The 23,294-nt window shown below is 42.6% G+C and overlaps 1 protein-coding gene across 1 annotated transcript in view; it reads right to left on the bottom strand.

Annotated features, from left to right (window-relative positions):
- Positions 1-10,234: 10,234 nt before the first annotated feature.
- The window catches only part of LOC142209310 (aldehyde dehydrogenase 1A1-like), a 36,867-nt gene continuing 23,807 nt past the window's right edge, over positions 10,235-23,294 (bottom strand). Inside the window, exons 12-13 of the mRNA XM_075278270.1 lie at positions 12,109-12,183; positions 10,235-10,673 (exon numbers count right to left, since the gene is read on the bottom strand). Coding sequence (XP_075134371.1) covers positions 10,601-10,673; positions 12,109-12,183 — 148 coding nt within the window. The 3' untranslated portion in view covers positions 10,235-10,600. The remainder of the gene's footprint in view (positions 10,674-12,108; positions 12,184-23,294) is intronic.

Here is a 23,294-nt window from a genome sequence, read left to right as displayed (position 1 = left end):
AGTCAGACAATGGCACTGTATACCAGTAGTAAAAATTGTGGGTGCACGTAACCCCAATATATTCTTTGAATTCCCAGTCAGAAACTGGCACTATATGGCAGTAGCAAGAAATGAGGGTATTTGTATTCCCAATATACTCTTTAAATTCCCAGTCAGACAATGGCACTGTATACCAGTAGTAAAAATTGTGGGTGCACGTAACCCCAATATATTCTTTGAATTCCCAGTCAGACACTGGCACTATATGGCAGTAGCAAGAAATGAGGGTATTTGTATTCCCAATATACTCTTTAAATTCCCAGTCAGACAATGGCACTGTATACCAGTAGTAAAAATTGTGGGTGCACGTAACCCCAATATATTCTTTGAATTCCCAGTCAGAAACTGGCACTATATGGCAGTAGCAAGAAATGAGGGTATTTGTATTCCCAATATACTCTTTGAATTCCCAGTCAGACAATGGCACTGTATACCAGTAGTAAAAATTGTGGGTGCACGTAACCCCAATATATTCTTTGAATTACCAGTCAGAAACTGGCACTATATGGCAGTAGCAAGAAATGAGGGTATTTATAACCCCAATATATTCTTTGAATTCCCAGTCAGACAATGGCACTGTATACCAGTAGTAAAAATTGTGGGTGCACGTAACCCCAATATATTCTTTGAATTCCCAGTCAGAAACTGGCACTATATGGCAGTAGCAAGAAATGAGGGTATTTGTATTCCCAATATACTCTTTGAATTCCCAGTCAGACAATGGCACTGTATACCAGTAGTAAAAATTGTGGGTGCACGTAACCCCAATATATTCTTTGAATTACCAGTCAGAAACTGGCACTATATGGCAGTAGCAAGAAATGAGGGTATTTATAACCCCAATATATTCTTTGAATTCCCAGTCAGACAATGGCACTGTATACCAGTAGTAAAAATTGTGGGTGCACGTAACCCCAATATATTCTTTGAATTCCCAGTCAGAAACTGGCACTATATGGCAGTAGCAAGAAATGAGGGTATTTGTATTCCCAATATACTCTTTGAATTCCCAGTCAGACAATGGCACTGTATACCAGTAGTAAAAATTGTGGGTGCACGTAACCCCAATATATTCTTTGAATTACCAGTCAGAAACTGGCACTATATGGCAGTAGCAAGAAATGAGGGTATTTATAACCCCAATATATTCTTTGAATTCCCAGTCAGACAATGGCACTGTATACCAGTAGTAAAAATTGTGGGTGCACGTAACCCCAATATATTCTTTGAATTCCCAGTCAGAAACTGGCACTATATGGCAGTAGCAAGAAATGAGGGTATTTGTATTCCCAATATACTCTTTGAATTCCCAGTCAGACAATGGCACTGTATACCAGTAGTAAAAATTGTGGGTGCACGTAACCCCAATATATTCTTTGAATTACCAGTCAGAAACTGGCACTATATGGCAGTAGCAAGAAATGAGGGTATTTATAACCCCAATATATTCTTTGAATTCCCAGTCAGACAATGGCACTGTATACCAGTAGTAAAAATTGTGGGTGCACGTAACCCCAATATATTCTTTGAATTCCCAGTCAGAAACTGGCACTATATGGCAGTAGCAAGAAATGAGGGTATTTGTATTCCCAATATACTCTTTGAATTCCCAGTCAGACAATGGCACTGTATACCAGTAGTAAAAATTGTGGGTGCACGTAACCCCAATATATTCTTTGAATTACCAGTCAGAAACTGGCACTATATGGCAGTAGCAAGAAATGAGGGTATTTATAACCCCAATATATTCTTTGAATTCCCAGTCAGACAATGGCACTGTATACCAGTAGTAAAAATTGTGGGTGCACGTAACCCCAATATATTCTTTGAATTCCCAGTCAGAAACTGGCACTATATGGCAGTAGCAAGAAATGAGGGTATTTGTATTCCCAATATACTCTTTGAATTCCCAGTCAGACAATGGCACTGTATACCAGTAGTAAAAATTGTGGGTGCACGTAACCCCAATATATTCTTTGAATTACCAGTCAGAAACTGGCACTATATGGCAGTAGCAAGAAATGAGGGTATTTATAACCCCAATATATTCTTTGAATTCCCAGTCAGACAATGGCACTGTATACCAGTAGTAAAAATTGTGGGTGCACGTAACCCCAATATATTCTTTGAATTCCCAGTCAGAAACTGGCACTATATGGCAGTAGCAAGAAATGAGGGTATTTGTATTCCCAATATACTCTTTGAATTCCCAGTCAGACAATGGCACTGTATACCAGTAGTAAAAATTGTGGGTGCACGTAACCCCAATATATTCTTTGAATTCCCAGTCAGAAACTGGCACTATATGGCAGTAGCAAGAAATGAGGGTATTTATAACCCCAATATATTCTTTGAATTCCCAGTCAGACAATGGCACTGTATACCAGTAGTAAAAATTGTGGGTGCACGTAACCCCAATATATTCTTTGAATTCCCAGTCAGAAACTGGCACTATATGGCAGTAGCAAGAAATGAGGGTATTTGTATTCCCAATATACTCTTTGAATTCCCAGTCAGACAATGGCACTGTATACCAGTAGTAAAAATTGTGGGTGCACGTAACCCCAATATATTCTTTGAATTACCAGTCAGAAACTGGCACTATATGGCAGTAGCAAGAAATGAGGGTATTTATAACCCCAATATATTCTTTGAATTCCCAGTCAGACAATGGCACTGTATACCAGTAGTAAAAATTGTGGGTGCACGTAACCCCAATATATTCTTTGAATTCCCAGTCAGAAACTGGCACTATATGGCAGTAGCAAGAAATGAGGGTATTTGTATTCCCAATATACTCTTTGAATTCCCAGTCAGACAATGGCACTGTATACCAGTAGTAAAAATTGTGGGTGCACGTAACCCCAATATATTCTTTGAATTACCAGTCAGAAACTGGCACTATATGGCAGTAGCAAGAAATGAGGGTATTTGTATTCCCAATATACTCTTTGAATTCCCAGTCAGACAATGGCACTGTATACCAGTAGTAAAAATTGTGGGTGCACGTAACCCCAATATATTCTTTGAATTACCAGTCAGAAACTGGCACTATATGGCAGTAGCAAGAAATGAGGGTATTTATAACCCCAATATATTCTTTGAATTCCCAGTCAGACAATGGCACTGTATACCAGTAGTAAAAATTGTGGGTGCACGTAACCCCAATATATTCTTTGAATTCCCAGTCAGACACTGGCACTATATGGCAGTAGCAAGAAATGAGGGTATTTGTATTCCCAATATATTCTTTGAATTCCCAGTCAGACAATGGCACTGTATACCAGTAGTAAAAATTGTGGGTGCACGTAACCCCAATATATTCTTTGAATTACCAGTCAGAAACTGGCACTATATGGCAGTAGCAAGAAATGAGGGTATTTGTATTCCCAATATATTCTTTGAATTCCCAGTCAGACAATGGCACTGTATACCAGTAGTAAAAATTGTGGGTGCACGTAACCCCAATATATTCTTTGAATTCCCAGTCAGACACTGGCACTATATGGCAGTAGCAAGAAATGAGGGTATTTGTATTCCCAATATATTCTTTGAATTCCCAGTCAGACAATGGCACTGTATACCAGTAGTAAAAATTGTGGGTGTATATAGCCCCAATTCTATTGCTAGGGGACTTGCAGGGTATTTCTGGGGTGAAGTTGGGGGGGCACACCGTTGGAACGGGTATCGGGGTATATATCGGGTATACGGGAATACACTGACAGTGTATTCCATTCAGGATCCTGGGAAAGCTGGGTTGCGGCGATTGAGCCCGTCAGTGCCACGTTACACTGACAAGCTTCTCCCTGGAATTTAGCTCTTATAAGAGCTGTTGTGGTTGTCTTCTCCTTCCTATCCTAGCCTGTCCCTGCCTACCCAGAATCTAAGCCCTAGCTAGCTGGACGGAAACCTCCGTCCTCGGTGAATTGCAAGCTCAGAATGACGCGAACCTGGGCGGCGCTGTTCTTTTAAATTAGAGGTCACATGTATTCGGCAGCCAATGGGTTTTGCCTACTTTTTTCAACGTCACCGGTGTCGTAGTTCCTGTCCCACCTACCCTGCGCTGTTATTGGAGCAAAAAAGGCGCCAGGGAAGGTGGGAGGGGAATCGAGTAATGGCGCACTTTACCACGCGGTGTTCGATTCGATTCGAACATGCCGAACAGCCTAATATCCGATCGAACATGAGTTCGATAGAACACTGTTCGCTCATCTCTAATGTGGATGTGTCCTCCAAAATATTGAGGATAGATTTTAGATAGTCATCCTTATTAAGGACAACTATTTTTCCTCCCTTATCCGCCATACGAATGGTTAATCTGTCATTTTTCTCTAAACGATCAAGTGCTGTTCTCTCTTTTTTGCTCAAATTATCTCTATACACAGTAGGAGTCTCCTGCAATTTTGTTAAGTCCCTTTCCACAACCGAGCGAAACTGGGTTAATTTCATACCCAAAAAAGGTAAAACTTTGGGCAATTATCTTTCTCCAAGCCTGGTTCTGAGTAACAAAAATCCCATTTCTGAAACTTGGCTGCATATAAAAGGTTTTTACAGATGCGGCACCAACAGATGCCAGGTCTGTAAATATGTACATAAAGATTCTAATTTCACTAACTCTGCGGGAACTAAAAATTATAAAATTGATAGGTACATGAATTGTACCACAGATCATGTGGTATATATGATATCTTGTACCACTTGCAACTTGCATTATATTGGTAGCACAATAAGATCGCTTAAATTGAGAATATCAGAACATGTACATTCCATTCTGAATGAGAATTCAACCAAAATCACAGGGGTAACAAGACACTTTAGAGACACCCATAAAGGAGATGTAGAATCATTTACATTTAAAGCGATAGAGAAGGTTATAAAGCCCAAAAGAGGTGGCAATTGGGATCTTTTGGTACGAGAAAGAGAAGCCTTTTGGATTCTCAAACTGGGAACAAGGATACCTACAGGTATGAATCACAGAAGTGACTTATCTTACATTTATAAGTAGAAATGAGCGAACAGTGTTCTATCGAACACATGTTCGATCGGATATCAGGGTGTTCGCCATGTTCGAATCGAATCGAACACCACGTGGTAAAGTGCGCCAAAATTCGATTCCCCTCCCACCTTCCCTGGCGCCTTTTTTGCACCAATAACAGCGCAGGGGAGGTGGGACAGGAACTACGACACTGGGGGCATTGAAAAAAATTGGAAAAAGTCATTGGCTGCCGAAATCAGGTGACCTCCATTTTAGACGAATAGTGGATTTCAAATCCGGGTCATATGAGAATGTGAACTTTGTGACTATGAGACAGGGATAGCTGTACAGGCAGGGATAGCTAGGGATAACCTTTATTTAGGGGGGAATGTTATTAAAAATAACTTTTTGGGGCTCTATCGGGTGTGTAATTGTGATTTTTGTGAGATAAACTTTTTCCCATAGGGATGCATTGGCCAGCGCTGATTGGCCGAATTCCGTACTCTGGCCAATCAGTGCTGGCCAATGCATTCTATTAGCTTGATGAAGCAGAGTGTGCACAAGGGTTCAAGCGCACCCTCGGCTCTGATGTAGCAGAGCCGAGGCTGCACAAGGGTTCAAGCGCACCCTCGGCTCTGATGTAGGAGAGCCGAGGGTGCACTTGAACCCTTGTGCACCCTCAGCTCTGCTACATCAGAGCCGAGGGTGCGCTTGAACCCTTGTGCACACTCTGCTTCATCAAGCTAATAGAATGCATTGGCCAGCGCTGATTGGCCAATGTATTCTATTAGCCTGATGAAGTAGAGCTGAATGTGTGTGCTAAGCACACACATTCAGCTCTACTTCATCGGGCTAATAGAATGCATTGGCCAGCGCTGATTGGCCAGAGTACGGAACTCGACCAATCAGCGCTGGCTCTGCTGGAGGAGGCGGAGTCTAAGATCGCTCCACACCAGTCTCCATTCAGGTCCGACCTTAGACTCCGCCTCCTCCGGCAGAGCCAGCGCTGATTGGCCGAAGGCTGGCCAATGCATTCCTATGCGAATGCAGAGACTTAGCAGTGCTGAGTCAGTTTTGCTCAACTACACATCTGATGCACACTCGGCACTGCTACATCAGATGTAGCAATCTGATGTAGCAGAGCCGAGGGTGCACTAGAACCCCTGTGCAAACTCAGTTCACGCTAATAGAATGCATTGGCCAGCGCTGATTGGCCAATGCATTCTATTAGCCCGATGAAGTAGAGCTGAATGTGTGTGCTAAGCACACACATTCAGCACTGCTTCATCACGCCAATACAATGCATTAGCCAGTGCTGATTGGCCAGAGTACGGAATTCGGCCAATCAGCGCTGGCTCTGCTGGAGGAGGCGGAGTCTAAGGTCGGACCTGAATGGAGACTGGTGTGGAGCGATCTTAGACTCCGCCTCCTCCAGCAGAGCCAGTGCTGATTGGTCGAGTTCCGTACTCTGGCCAATCAGCGCTGGCCAATGCATTCTATTAGCCCGATGAAGTAGAGCTGAATGTGTGTGCTTAGCACACACATTCAGCTCTACTTCATCAGGCTAATAGAATACATTGGCCAATCAGCGCTGGCCAATGCATTCTATTAGCTTGATGAAGCAGAGTGTGCACAAGGGTTCAAGCGCACCCTCGGCTCTGATGTAGCAGAGCCGAGGCTGCACAAGGGTTCAAGTGCACCCTCGGCTCTCCTACATCAGAGCCGAGGGTGCGCTTGAACCCTTGTGCAGCCTCGGCTCTGCTACATCAGAGCCGAGTGTGCGCTTGAACCCTTGTGCACACTCTGCTTCATCAAGCTAATAGAATGCATTGGCCAGCACTGATTGGCCAGAGTACGGAATTCGGCCAATCAGCGCTGGCCAATGCATTCTATTAGCCCGATGAAGTAGAGCTGAATGTGTGTGCTAAGCACACACATTCAGCACTGCTTCATCACGCCAATACAATGCATTAGCCAGTGCTGATTGGCCAGAGTACGGAATTCGGCCAATCAGCGCTGGCTCTGCTGGAGGAGGCGGAGTCTAAGATCGCTCCACACCAGTCTCCATTCAGGTCCGACCTTAGACTCCGCCTCCTCCAGCAGAGCCAGCGCTGATTGGCCGAATTCCGTACTCTGGCCAATCAGCACTGGCTAATGCATTGTATTGGCTTGATGAAGCAGTGCTGAATGTGTGTGCTTAGCACACACATTCAGCTCTACTTCATCGGGCTAATAGAATGCATTGGCCAGCGCTGATTGGCCGAATTCCGTACTCTGGCCAATCAGCACTGGCTAATGCATTGTATTGGCTTGATGAAGCAGTGCTGAATGTGTGTGCTTAGCACACACATTCAGCTCTACTTCATCGGGCTAATAGAATGCATTGGCCAATCAGCGCTGGCCAATGCATTCTATTAGCGTGAACTGAGTTTGCACAGGGGTTCTAGTGCACCCTCGGCTCTGCTACATCAGATTGCTACATCTGATGTAGCAGTGCCGAGTGTGCATCAGATGTGTAGTTGAGCAAAACTGACTCAGCACTGCTAAGTCTGCATTCGCATAGGAATGCATTGGCCAGCCTTCGGCCAATCAGCGCTGGCTCTGCCGGAGGAGGCGGAGTCTAAGGTCGGACCTGAATGGAGACTGGTGTGGAGCTATCTTAGACTCCGCCTCCTCCAGCAGAGCCAGCGCTGATTGGTCGAGTTCCGTACTCTGGCCAATCAGCACTGGCCAATGCATTTCTATGGGGAAAAGTTAGCTTGCGAAAATCGCAAACTGACAGGGATTTCCATGAAATAAAGTGACTTTTATGCCCCCAGACATGCTTCCCCTGCTGTCCCAGTGTCATTCCAGGGTGTTGGTATCATTTCCTGGGGTGTCATAGTGGACTTGGTGACCCTCCAGACACGAATTTGGGTTTCCCCCTTAACGAGTTTATGTTCCCCATAGACTATAATGGGGTTCGAAACCCATTCGAACACTCGAACAGTGAGCGGCTGTTCGAATCGAATTTCGAACCTCGAACATTTTAGTGTTCGCTCATCTCTATTTATAAGTATTAATAACAGGTAGGGCCCTGATTATGTGTCTTTTTGTCTCTTATTGAATCTAATACTGTACATCATGTCCTTTCATCTTCTGTGGTATTGATAATATTGCGGTGGGGAAAGCACGTGAATATTACAGAAGTATGTGAAATACCTACACGTTACTTACCTTTCAGATGGAATGTCATGTGTTTGGATCCGGTTTCTCTGGTGTGTATTCACACATGGCTTAGTGGGATTGTATGTGCGTTACTGTTATGTATGGTTTCTCCTCTGTCAGGTTATGTTGGGTCATATAGGTTGTTTGTGTCTTCTTTTGTGTCTTTTGTCCTTCGGTTCTTTTTCCCATATAGTTGTATCAAGCACCTGATAGGTTCATTGTGTCAGGTGATATGGGAGGGATCTAGAAACCATATTGTCCATCTTTGTTGAGGGCAGTATTTGACCAGACTTTGCTGGTTTCTCCAGGACTATATATATATGTCTATATTTATATTTATATTCATTATTGTTTGCAGAATATCCCATCATATAAATAGGCACTTGCAATCGAGAACTTTATATATGCATATGCATTTTTTATGTTATTTACTTCCTTTTCTCCTAGCGGTTAGGTATTTGTTTTAATTAGCGCAGGTGTGCATGTGTAGGTCTCCATTATTTATGGAGACATTCATTCACACAGGGTCAGGCTATGAGTAAGGAGCTGACCTAGAGGCTCCGAAACGCGTCAGCCGGACGCTGCCCGCTTTCCCTCCATGCTGGCCACACTGAGCGTTTTTTTTTATATCCAAAATTGAATGCTTTCCAATTTTTGAATATGGATAAATAAAAGCTAAGTTTTATTCAAAACAAGGAGATGTGTGCTGGATATTTACTTCTACTAGTTGAACTACACCCTGGGCTGAAGGGCAACAAAATCTCCGTGCATCCAACTCAAGCTTCCAGGTGAAGTTCTTCAATACACGTAAGAATATATACACCCAGTGTTGGATCTAGGAACAAGAAGGTGAGCTGACTTCAAATTTTCGACAAGGATATGTACCTGCAGTAAGTCAAATACAACAATGATATCCTAGAACTAACTTTATGGGTTGTCTGCTTTCTGCAGTTCATAGGTTCACAGGGTATCCTGATACTGGGGCTTGTAGAGATCAACTGTAGTCATGAGGGCCCAGCAATAAGTGTGTAAGGGCAGGTTCACATCTGTGCCCGGTCTCCGCTTTGTGGGTTTCCATCTTCTGCCTGAGATACTGGACAAGAGATGGCCAGCCAGCAGTGAGTGTCTGCCCATGAGCATCTTCTGGTTTCCGCTGCAAAACGTGTTTTTTTTTTTTTTTTTTTTTTTTTTTTTTTAACTGGACACAAAGTCCTGCATGTCCGACTTTGTGTCTGGTTAAAAAAAAAAAAAAACTGTTTCGCTGCAGAGACCAGAAGATGCTCACGGGCGGTCACTTTGCAAACCCATTCAAATGAATGGATTTGAAAACTGACTGCCGGTTTCCGTCTCCTGTCCAGTTATTTGTGCAGAAGACAGAAACCTGCAAAATGGAAACTGGGCACAGGAGTGAACCCACCCTAATTCTTCTGTGCCACTGCGGGTGAAATTAAACATTACAGTTATTGACACCCAGATTCACACAGTTATATTTATTAGACTTTTCCAATTCTGGTCTGGTCCTATATAGAGACTTTCCCCCTCCTCAATTAATAAGAAATTCTGGATTATCAAACATGGGCTTCGTACCATAAAACTGACGTACAAAGTTGCAAATTTTGCGCTTTTCTTGTCACTTTTTATAAGTGATGCATAAACTAGGCGAGGCTCATCTGGATGGGGATGTGGGCATCCTGTAGAAATTGGTGTAAATTATAGAACAGCTCTACATTAGCTTCTTTTTTTAACACCTGGACTGCAAAAAGGTATGCCCAACTTTTTACAAGGTATGCACCAATTAATACATGTGGGATTCTTCCTTGAGTGCGCAGCAGAAATACACAACCTATTTGACATGGTAGAGAAATGCCATGTAGAGGGTATAGAGCATAGCTAGGGAAAATTACATGCCTGGCACTCCTTGCCACCCAGCACATGGGGCATATGTTCATCATACAAAAATAAGAAAACTCAAAATACAGTAAGTAAATAAAACCATTACAATTAATCCATAAAGACATTTTTTTTTTATTGGTGTTCAGACTCCAGTTGCAATGTCGGTTACATACGGCAAATTATTATATTTTCTTGGAAAACAGAACTATCTTCTACTAATATCTGCTGGAGAAGGAAATACATTTACAAAACCTACAATTACCAGTTTATTGTTATGCCATGTTGATTCATACAGTAATATAGAACAACAGATTCATTTCCCGGTAACAGTAACCTACATGGAACATAAGTACAACTATTGATCATCGTACAGACATGGTCATTAGCTTTTTTTTCTTTTTTATAAGCACCAGAAAGATCTGTATAATGTTACTTCACAGACTTGACAGGAAACTTTTTGATATTGGGGAAAGGTACTTCACATTTTTAAGAATTCTTCTGTGGGATCTTCATGGTGACTGTTTTCACTTCAGTGTAAGCATGTAGGCCATATTCACCCCTGTGAAGACATAATTTTTACATATCACAATATATCACAATAAGTGAAGACAGACGTGGATAGTCGTCAGATTGCTGGAGGTCCAACCACAAGGTTCCCTATTAATCAGGAGAATGGGGGACTAAAATTCCCTCATACCTCCTCCATGTGGATGGAGAACCAGTGCACTTACATGACCAATGCTCCATTCACTGGTATAGCACTGAAAGAGCTGATGTAGATTGGCAGGAGGAAGTATTCAGTTACTGTTCACACTGCACATGCAGTTTGACAGAGGTGGGCCCTCAGCTCAGACTGGTGCAACTTGGCTCACTATATACTGTTTTGCTTAGGTTTTATTGCCTATTATGTTATGTTTGCATATTGACTGTGCAATGTATTAGTTACTTTGTTCAGGTGATTGCACAGCCATTGCTTTGGGAAGTTTCTGGAAATCAGATTGCACGATGATTTAATAGATGTAACAGTTTGCACCTAAGGGTGCATTCACACGGTGTAACGTGCCGCGTGATGTGGCACGTGTACGCCGCGTGACCCTTTGCGTGCCGTACACGCTCCCATTCATTTCAATGGGAGCGGGGATCGTATGCGCCGCGCTAGTTTGCGGCCGTGAATAAATGCACGGCCGCAAACTAGCGTGGCGCATACGATCCCCGCTCCCATTGAACTCAATGGGAGCGTGTACGGCACGCAAAGGGTCACGCGGCGTACACGTGCCAAATCTCGCGGCACGTTACACCGTGTGAACGAGCCCTAAGAGTTGCAACCTATTGATATTAGGGGCTGCTCAGGCTACCTATGATGGGAAGTGGAATACTATTTGAGATCCTGTTCCTGTTCTAGGAGTATAAATGAGATCGGGCAGCTTGTTGGGGAGGTGACTCATTGCTCGCAGATCTGCGTGCAGGGTCTTGTTAGTTTGAGGACAAGAAGGCGCATTGGGGACCCTGAGACAACTGATTATTCCTGGAATCAGAGGCACCCAGCACACTCTACATATCGGTGAAACAGGTTTGCAGGATGTAGTTGTTACATCTCCTGCACTAGAGAACTACTCTTCACTATTGTTCAGCTGGTGGTGTAAACATCTGCTACCCAGTAGTGAATTCCCTTGTGTCAGTGTTATCCTTCCTACGCCAGGGAAGAGCTCCAGTAGGCAGATGTTCCATGAGGGCAGACGAGGCAAGCTGCACACCATATTGTGCATCATTCCACAGTGTGGTGGTAGATACGTATAGCTTAATCTATATAAAGCCAAGTGGCTCATGGCATCAGGAACATCACACTTGGTGACTATTATCAAATGCTATAAATCTCACAAAAAACCTTAGCATTATTATTACTACTATTATTATTGTTATTATTTAGACTGTTACTCTAGGTACCGCAGTTCATTTGCACACTATATTTATAAGCCGTATACTTGATAACTTACATTTCACGTCCATTTCCTGACATCTTAAAACCTCCAAATGGGCACTGAGGGGACATGGCACTGTAGCAATTTATCCTGTAAAATAAAATGCATATACATAAGGTCATTTTCATCTAGTATATTTCATCTTCTAGAAAATTCCAGTTTGCTTGACCACATCAGTGCACAGTGCCTAGGCACTCACCGACTGTATTCATTACAGCTTGGTGGGCCTGCTCTTAAGTAGAGTGTTCTCCGGGAATACATGAAATGGCTAAAACAGCAATGCACTAGAAATGCTCTAAATTCTGTATAGACACTCTCTATTTAACTTAGAAAGAGAGGTGATACATACTAAATGTTGAAAAACAAAAAAGCATCAGTTTGTAACCCTTTGCAGATATGCTGTTCAGTAGGTAACCCTACTCAACCCAAAGCTACTTTGGCAAGCCACAAAAAAGATGGTTGGAAACCATATATTGCACTTGAGCCATCTTAAAGACAACTGGTGTATAGTGAAATAGAGTACACATTTGATATTACTGGGCACCTTGAATACTTTGATTTTCTTCTGGCATCACATCAGAAAAATCAGTATAGTATAAATTTCCTTTGGTGGCATGAGCTGATTTCTGGAGGACCATTTTTAAGTCATCTCCATAGAAATTGTCTTTATAAAATGGATGCTTAAAATCATTTAAATCTTATCTTGGAGTAAATAGCTGCAGCGTGAGAGACGGATTTATATCATATAATGCATGTCTTGGGGAAATGAATAGGATGTCTATGATCCTATATATATCCAAAATAAGTAAGGACCAGTCATTAATATAGATTGGCAAAGTTTGTTCTATGGGCGGTTAATTTTATTGCCTAGCAATATTAATGAATAGAGATGAGCGAACACTAAAATGTTCGAGGTTCGAAATTCGATTCGAACAGCCGCTCACTGTTCGAGTGTTCGAATGGGTTTCGAACCCCATTATAGTCTATGGGGAACATAAACTCGTTAAGGGGGAAACCCAAATTCGTGTCTGGAGGGTCACCAAGTCCACTATGACACCCCAGGAAATGATACCAACACCCTGGAATGACACTGGGACAGCAGGGGAAGCATGTCTGGGGGCATAAAAGTCACTTTATTTCATGGAAATCCCTGTCAGTTTGCGATTTTCGCAAGCTAACTTTTCCCCATAGAAATGCATTGGCCAGTGCTGATTGGCCAGAGTACGGAACTCGACCAATCAGCGCTGGCTCTGCTGGAGGAGGCGGAGTCTAAGGTCGCTCCACACCAGTCTCCATTCAGGTCCGACCTTAGACTCCGCCTCCTCCGGCAGAGCCAGCGCTGATTGGCCGAAGGCTGGCCAATGCATTCCTATGCGAATGCAGACTTAGCAGTGCTGAGTCAGTTTTGCTCAACTACACATCTGATGCACACTCGGCACTGCTACATCAGATGTAGCAATCTGATGTAGCAGAGCCGAGGGTGCACTAGAACCCCTGTGCAAACTCAGTTCACGCTAATAGAATGCATTGGCCAGCGCTGATTGGCCAATGCATTCTATTAGCCCGATGAAGTAGAGCTGAATGTGTGTGCTAAGCACACACATTCAGCACTGCTTCATCAAGCCAATACAATGCATTAGCCAGTGCTGATTGGCCAGAGTACGGAATTCGGCCAATCAGCGCTGGCCAATGCATTCTATTAGCCCGATGAAGTAGAGCTGAATGTGTGTGCTAAGCACACACATTCAGCACTGCTTCATCAAGCCAATACAATGCATTAGCCAGTGCTGATTGGCCAGAGTACGGAATTCGGCCAATCAGCGCTGGCTCTGCTGGAGGAGGCGGAGTCTAAGGTCGGACCTGAATGGAGACTGGTGTGGAGCGATCTTAGACTCCGCCTCCTCCAGCAGAGCCAGCGCTGATTGGCCGAATTCCGTACTCTGGCCAATCAGCACTGGCTAATGCATTGTATTGGCGTGATGAAGCAGTGCTGAATGTGTGTGCTTAGCACACACATTCAGCTCTACTTCATCGGGCTAATAGAATGCATTGGCCAGCGCTGATTGGCCGAATTCCGTACTCTGGCCAATCAGTGCTGGCCAATGCATTCTATTAGCTTGATGAAGCAGAGTGTGCACAAGGGTTCAAGCGCACCCTCGGCTCTGATGTAGCAGAGCCGAGGCTGCACAAGGGTTCAAGCGCACCCTCGGCTCTGATGTAGGAGAGCCGAGGGTGCACTTGAACCCTTGTGCAGCCTCGGCTCTGCTACATCAGAGCCGAGGGTGCGCTTGAACCCTTGTGCACACTCTGCTTCATCAAGCTAATAGAATGCATTGGCCAGCGCTGATTGGCCAATGTATTCTATTAGCCTGATGAAGTAGAGCTGAATGTGTGTGCTAAGCACACACATTCAGCTCTACTTCATCGGGCTAATAGAATGCATTGGCCAGCGCTGATTGGCCAGAGTACGGAACTCGACCAATCAGCGCTGGCTCTGCTGGAGGAGGCGGAGTCTAAGATCGCTCCACACCAGTCTCCATTCAGGTCCGACCTTAGACTCCGCCTCCTCCAGCAGAGCCAGCGCTGATTGGCCGAATTCCGTACTCTGGCCAATCAGCACTGGCTAATGCATTGTATTGGCGTGATGAAGCAGTGCTGAATGTGTGTGCTTAGCACACACATTCAGCTCTACTTCATCGGGCTAATAGAATGCATTGGCCAATCAGCGCTGGCCAATGCATTCTATTAGCGTGAACTGAGTTTGCACAGGGGTTCTAGTGCACCCTCGGCTCTGCTACATCAGATTGCTACATCTGATGTAGCAGTGCCGAGTGTGCATCAGATGTGTAGTTGAGCAAAACTGACTCAGCACTGCTAAGTCTCTGCATTCGCATAGGAATGCATTGGCCAGCCTTCGGCCAATCAGCGCTGGCTCTGCCGGAGGAGGCAGAGTCTAAGGTCGGACCTGAATGGAGACTGGTGTGGAGCGATCTTAGACTCCGCCTCCTCCAGCAGAGCCAGCGCTGATTGGTCGAGTTCCGTACTCTGGCCAATCAGCGCTGGCCAATGCATTCTATTAGCCCGATGAAGTAGAGCTGAATGTGTGTGCTTAGCACACACATTCAGCTCTACTTCATCAGGCTAATAGAATACATTGGCCAATCAGCGCTGGCCAATGCATTCTATTAGCTTGATGAAGCAGAGTGTGCACAAGGGTTCAAGCGCACCCTCGGCTCTGATGTAGCAGAGCTGAGGGTGCACAAGGGTTCAAGTGCACCCTCGGCTCTCCTACATCAGAGCCGAGGGTGCGCTTGAACCCTTGTGCAGCCTCGGCTCTGCTACATCAGAGCCGAGGGTGCGCTTGAACCCTTGTGCACACTCTGCTTCATCAAGCTAATAGAATGCATTGGCCAGCACTGATTGGCCAGAGTACGGAATTCGGCCAATCAGCGCTGGCCAATGCATCCCTATGGGAAAAAGTTTATCTCACAAAAATCACAATTACACACCCGATAGAGCCCCAAAAAGTTATTTTTAATAACATTCCCCCCTAAATAAAGGTTATCCCTAGCTATCCCTGCCTGTACAGCTATCCCTGTCTCATAGTCACAAAGTTCACATTCTCATATGACCCGGATTTGAAATCCACTATTCGTCTAAAATGGAGGTCACCTGATTTCGGCAGCCAATGACTTTTTCCAATTTTTTTCAATGCCCCCAGTGTCGTAGTTCCTGTCCCACCTCCCCTGCGCTGTTATTGGTGCAAAAAAGGCGCCAGGGAAGGTGGGAGGGGAATCGAATTTTGGCGCACTTTACCACGTGGTGTTCGATTCGATTCGAACATGGCGAACACCCTGATATCCGATCGAACATGTGTTCGATAGAACACTGTTCGCTCATCTCTATTAATGAACCATTCTTCGCAAAGTGGTTAATTTCAATCACTCATACCATATTCCTATGATACAGTATACGCCAGTTGAGTTAGTCTATGAAGAGTTCTAGGAATATGCTAGCAGTGATTCAGACATTTGATATTGGCAACTTTCAAAACCTCCCTTACTCATTCTCCTCTCTGAAGTTCTGCCTCGCTGCTTCATATGAAAGACATGAATTGTCACAAGGTGAAAACATTATCTCATTGTCCATGTTGTAAAGCATATTCCTCTCTTCTACTTTGACATGAAACTCATTTATCATAACAGGTATTTTAATAACATTTCCTTTCTGAATTGATATCCTGTATTTGATAAAGATTTGGAACGGACATCAAAGGGTATATTTATAAACAGGAAAAGGTAGACTGGTACATGATCCTTCCTATACGAAGCATGAAAGGTCTACTTGTTGATAGGAATAACATTTCCATCAACTGCAGATAAAACCACTGATGGGAATAAGATTTTATGTTCTAATTCAATTTCTAAATTACAATTTCAGAATAAATGTGTGTTTGAGAAGATGTTTGGGAAAATATTTATTCGCAAAGTACTAAACCATAGATTCATATGAATCTAGGAACCTGACTATCCCTTAACTGGTTTAATATTCTACTATTAGGGCCTCTTCACACGGAGGATACTCTGGCTGATTCGGAACGTGTAAATGTTCCGAATCAGCAGCGTTTAAAGCAGGTCCCATTGCTTTCTATGGGAGCCGGCATACGTGTCCCCATAGAAATGAATGGGCTGCTTTTTCCCATTCATTTCTATGGGGAGCGCGCGCATGCCGGCTCCCATAGAAAGCAATGGGACCTGCTTTAAACGCTGCTGATTCGGAACGTTTACACGTTCCGAATCAGCCAGAGTATCCTCCGTGTGAAGGGGCCCTTACTCATACTTGCAGCGATCGAATGATTCTATCAATGATGGATTGTGATTTACCAGCAAATCTCACAGCAAGGACCAGAAGATCTCAATATTAGCTCATAAGGCTGTTTTCCTGTACAGAAAACAGAAGTGAAAAACTCATTCTTTATGGGTTTGTAGGAAGGAAAGTGAATGGAAGGTGCAACGGTAGAACAAACACAAGTATCTGTGGATGCTATCATTTTTATTGAGGTATCTGACAAAGGAACAGGGGCATAACTTGAGGGGGTGCAGAGGGTAAAGTCACACTGGGACCCTGGAGCCTTAGGGGTCACATAAGTACTGGCAACAGTATTGAGGTTGCAACTTCCATCTGTCCCATAAGCCAAGGAGACCTACAGATTCTCCTAACCACACTAAGGCTGATTAAATTCCTTAGCACCAGTAACCATCACTATCAAGAATTCACTGTAGGGATGAGGTAGGGGGCCCCGCACAAAAGATTGCAGCGGGGCCCTCAAGACTTTAGTTACACCACTTCAAAGGAATAAAGAAAATTTCCTATAGAATCCTCCATGTGCCACATGTCCCATTCCCTAGTATTCTGGTAGGATAGTTCACCTAATTAATTTTCCACAAAAATATATTTATAGTCTAAAAAGAGTGCCCACTTATTGCCTTACCAGTGCAATAGCTTATAGGTATGGTACCAATCTCTACGTTTTAACATTATGTAAAGTTTAGGTTCAAAAGTTTGTGCTGAATTATTTTCTCCTAACTCTTGATAGTGACTGGAGTTCAACATGTCTAAGACTTCTTTCACACAAACAATTTTTCCTATCTGACTGTGAAAAAAGCAGTCAGGACATGAACCCATTGTAGTCTGTACAATCATTCACACTTCAGGTTTGTTTTTTTTTCATGAGCTGACTGTCAGTGAGAATAAAAACGTTCCACGGACTGTTTTTTTTTTCTTTTTTTCTCTGTTTGACATAACTCTTCAAATCTTTGGGGCCATGAGAAAAAAAACAAAAAAAAACACAACAAATGCACATGGATGTCATTCCAGTATTGTACGTGTTTTCTCCGTACATCCGATAGCAACATCTGTTTTGTTTTGTTTTTTTGCAGATCAAAAAAAAGATGCCACATGGATTGAACTTGGATCAAAAACTGAAATACACCAGGATGTATCATGTCTGTTTTTATAGCCCTCAAAATGGATTTGTCATGTAAAAGTAGCCTTAACACAGTTTCCTGTACATGTAATGCTCTGGCTGCTTACAGCTGACTCTAGGGGAGATTAGGTTGTTTAGGGCATATGGTGCTATTTTTAATAAGTTCAATATATAAGGCTTTATTCACACCTGCTTTTGTATTTCAGTACAGAGCTTCTGTCACAAATGTCACCATATTTCATGTAAATGATATTATTACAAGTAGACAGTCAATGAGAATCTGCTCGGTGCTGGTGGTTTTCATTGTTCAATAAATATAGCAGATATAAAAAAAACTAAAAACTTGATAGTCTTCAGTAGTTAATATTTTCCTTATACTAAATATAGCAGAGCAATGTTTCATCTGTAATGAATATGAATGTGAGCATGCAGTATGCAATAAGCACCTAAGCACCCTCTAGTGGTGGCAAAATTGTACCACAAGTCTAAACAGAACTTGTAGCTCTGAATCAGAAAAACACATGATCTGGTTACAATATACAGTAGAAACATAAAGGAATCAGCACTAAATGTTTAACTTGTGTAGAAAAAAATCGAAATGGTGTCCATTGGTATTCTCTTTAAATGATAGACAATATAATATTGTCAAAAACATTTTTGGAGGTCAAGAGTTTGCTTCAGATCTTCAGGTTGCTTCAGGTTTGCTTCAGATCACAGTGACAGGTAATAAAATGCTGGATTAACAAACATTTTTCACCCAGAGGACAGTCAGGAATTCTCCATAACGGGAACAGAAGGAGAATAATGAATGACATTGGGGGCTGGGGTATGGATGGTTGTATATTAGAAGAGTATAATTGCTGGAAGATTACAGAAAGACCTACAGTATCAATGTTTAACCTCAGAGCTATCTGTTGGCAGCGTCATTCAACGCTTATGACTATGGGAAAATATGTGACCTTCTAACATCACTATCAAGCAAACAATCCAGGAAGCCAAATAAGACTAAAGGCATCAACTTTATAAACTCATTTGACTTAATTATAGTCTATTTGTCTTAGCTAGAATAAGGTGCTTTATGATGTGGCCATTCCAAAAGCAAATTTACCATTGTATTTAACATACCAGCAATACAAATAACACATGACACAAGATATGTCAATATAATGTCATGCGTGTTGTATAAATTTGCATGATCAGAAACACACGCAGTTCTCCATCATGCTGCATGAAAAACATTTATTATATTTCACTATACAGTATGTGACAGAGAGAATGAATGCTAAGAGATGTAGAAATAGAATATTAAGAAGGTGTTTATTTCCCATACTCCTCAAGTAGAATCCAACCCAGCGTTTCAGTTCATCACTTGCTGCTTATACGTTTTGGGACCATACAGGGTAAGTTTAAAACAAAGAAAAGAAGCACTATTATATTTTATATGTTCATTTCAGTAATAAAAAAAGAACCTTGCAGGATGTCTGAAATGTGCATAGTCCGCTTAAAAGGGCTTATCCAGGGCTATAATACTGCATTATACTTTCTCTTTTCAGGAAGTAACATCACGTCCATTGGTCTCATGCTCATGGATGTGATGTCACTTCCTAAAAAGAGTTGGTGCAGCTCAGTATCATAGTCCTTGATAACCCCCATGGAAATCAGCATGTCAACCAGCACACCACCAGAAGAGCTGAAGTGCAGTGTCCATCTGAGATCCTATTTAATTTTTATTATACAGTCTCTCTACTCTGGTATTGTTCCTTTAATCTACTGTACAACACACAGTATTTATCATGATCTGCGGCTATCACTGAAGACGAATGAAGGTCAAAGATGAAATAAAAGATATCAGTGTTTTAACATGAAAGGTTGGATCTTTTATCATCTTCAGATTAACTCTCATGACCTGTGTGAGAAAATGTGATCTGTGATCTGCAAATGAACCTTTATACAAACAATTCAGGTTCACTTAAGGTTCCTACTTGTTACTGCCAAATAAAACTACAGATAAAAACTCTTACACAAATCACCAGTATGTAATAGCTAGAACTAAAATGTAGGTAGTGCTTTGCTTTACTGCATAAGCAATCCGCAAAGCTAAGGTAAACCATTTACACACCATGACATTTTTACCATAAGTGAAAAGTCTTGGCATAGCAGTTGAAATGATAAGCTAAAAACAAAAATGTAATAAAAAATGCAGTGAAAACTCATCACATTTTTTTCCGCAGCAATTTTCACTGAATTTTTGCTGCATTTTTCTCAATTTTTTTTCCTTCCCCTATTAAATCTATGGGGAAAGTATTTGCGATTCTGCAACTTAAATTAACCTGCTGTGTTTTTCAAAAAGTAGCTTTTCTGCAGTTCTTTTTTCCCACAATGTGTGGATGGGGTTAACCAAAATCTCCTTCACTTTGCTGCTACTATAAAATGCACCATTTTTTCTGCTGCATTTCTGCAAAATGTGGGGGCCTTAACCTTAAAGATATTCTGCGTATTGAAGGAATTTCCTGCAGGAAATGTGTCCATGATAGGAAATCTATTGTTTTCTGGAGGATTAATATTATCCACCCTTCTTAAAACATGTATAAGCTCATTCCAAAGTAAACATTTGTCTATCCATACAATGGCAAGCATGGTAGGCTGTATGCTCCGCTGCTTACACAGGGACATATTATTAGCATCAAGCAGAGGGATGAGTGCTGGCTGGAAGTGAAAAATTAGAATATTATCAGAATAGGCCATATACCCAGGTTACTGCTGCATTTATGGACACCACTGCAACTGCCTGTCGTACCCATCCCCAGGTGGCCTTTGCCCGCTCCTAGCCCATCTCACTCAGACATCGCTCCACCTCCTCTGCCAGTGTTACAAGTGTCAGGAGCAGTAAAAGCAGCAGGCTCAGTACAGTATCTGTAAGATGATAAATCAGAAATTTTTCAGAGCCAACTGGAGCCACAACAGGCAGCTGCCATGCAGCGGTGACACTTGCAGGTATAGTCATACCTAGTCTATACTAGGCAGCGTCTAACTATAGTCTAGCAGATAACTCTGACCACATAGAATTCTGGGCCAATACGTTAGAGCAGTGGAAGGAGCTGGCCCAGTTTGCCATGCGAGTTTTATCTTGTATGGCCTCAAGTGTTATGGTTAAGAGGGTGTTCAGTGCTGCTGGTGGCGTTGTAACGCGTAAAAGGACAAAAAATGTCCACAGGTAGCGTGGAAAAAATGACTGTTAACAAAATAAATCCTCAGTCCGTGAGGATTTTCAAATGGCTCCCAATAGTGGTGTCTCTATCTCCCTTTATCATCATCTTCCATTTACTGTACTGCTGCTGATGCTGGCTGTTACTCCTAAACAGCTACCACCACTGCCACTGTCAGATAAGTCCTGTGGGCTGGTCCATCTTATTATGCCCTAGCACAGATGTTGCTACAGCTACTACCACTGCCACCATTCAGAAAATCATGTCCTGCAGCCTGCTCCATTATATTATGCCCTGCTGCACTGCCATATATGTTATTATTAGATGAGCGAACAGTAAAATGTTCGATATTCGATATATCGTTTCGAGTAGCCCCTCAATATTCGACTACTCGAATCGAATATCGAACCCTATTATAGTCTATGGGGGGAAAATGTTCGTTTCAGGGGTAGGCAACATTCGATCATATTACACTTACCAAGTCCACGAGTGAGGGTCGGGCTGGATCCTCCGAGAAGTCTTCTCCGTGCAGCGTCCCCGCGGCATCTTCCGGCTCTGAAATCACTCTGCCAGGCATCGGGCCTGGGCAGAGCCGACTACACATACCCGCACTACAAGAAAATGTAGTGCGGGCATGCGCAGTCAGCTCTGCCCAGGCCCGATGCCTGGCAGAGTGATTTCAGAGCCGGCAGACGCCGCGGGGACGCTGCACGGAGAAGACTTCTAAAGGTAGGAGAAGAAACAGCGTTGATTGGCCGACTGTATAGCATTCGGCCAATCAATGCTGGTTCTGCAATGAACTTTTCCATTCAAATAGCGAGTGGTACTCAATCGAGTACGAGTATTTTGAATACCGTAATATTCGATCAAATACCTACTCGATCGAGTACTACTCGCTCATCTCTAGTTATTATCACAGCTGCCTAGTGCCTACCACCACTCAGGAAGTCATGTCTGTGACCTGGTCCACCATCACATTCCTCTATTCCATAGTGTTAGCGCCACAGTATTGTTATAAAAAAAGATAAATCCATTTTGATTTTACATCTGCTCCCATAAAAGGATAACTTCATCACTTTTCAACATGGCTCACAGCCAGAAATTTGTCTCCCGAATAACAATAAGCTCTTGCTTTACATACAAGCCATCAAAACAGGCTAACCTTTCTAGAAAATCATTGTTTTTTGCAATAAAACCACCACGTTTGTCTAAAAAAAACACGGGCAAGGGCCTTTTCTCCCCAAAAAGAGTAATTTTTTGAAGCGTTTTAAATGTTAAATGTGTAAAAGTCAGTGACAGTGCAGTATATGGTTAAATCCGTATTTTATATCCACCTCTTACCATTCATTTTTCCAATAAACATACATATTACTTTCTCTTTGATGTAACTTGGATGTGTTTGACTTAGAGAGCTAGAAGTTTGAGAGATAGGTTCCTAGGAGACCTACACTATGTTTTAATATCAAAACTACCCAAACCCCACACAAGAAGAATCTTGAGAGGTTCATTCATCATTAACCCTATGTTTGCCCGTATTTGTAGCTCGTTCCATTTGTTCAATATATGAGTCAGTGTAAATGACATAGATAGAGATCTGTGTGTCATCTATGCCATTTTTACTGACCCTTTCACTGAACATGGTCGTATGAAGGTGGCCTTAATCCTACATCTATTGTTTAGCATCATGCTGAAAAGATCTATCTACCAAGATTCTCCTTGATTTGGAATTTGCCTGTACACTTCCACTGCTGCTCTTCTAGGTATATAGGATGCACACTTAGCATCTTACTGCTTTACAAAGTCATTGATATTCCACTTCGATCTCTACAACTACCGATATTCAATGTCCGTTTCGCTCATCATAAGTTGAGAGCAACGAACATTAAATAACTGAAGCACACAGAGCCCCCTCTGTCTGGTGTCCATCTACATTCATCTCCATGTATGAAACATGACGGAAGCTTTCTTACGTCATATTTATTTTTACATTTCTGATGTAAGAAAATGTC

Source organism: Leptodactylus fuscus, chromosome 1, assembly GCF_031893055.1.
Source record: "Leptodactylus fuscus isolate aLepFus1 chromosome 1, aLepFus1.hap2, whole genome shotgun sequence".
Lineage (NCBI taxonomy): Eukaryota > Metazoa > Chordata > Amphibia > Anura > Leptodactylidae > Leptodactylus > Leptodactylus fuscus.
This window is presented reverse-complemented; position numbering and strand designations above follow the sequence as displayed.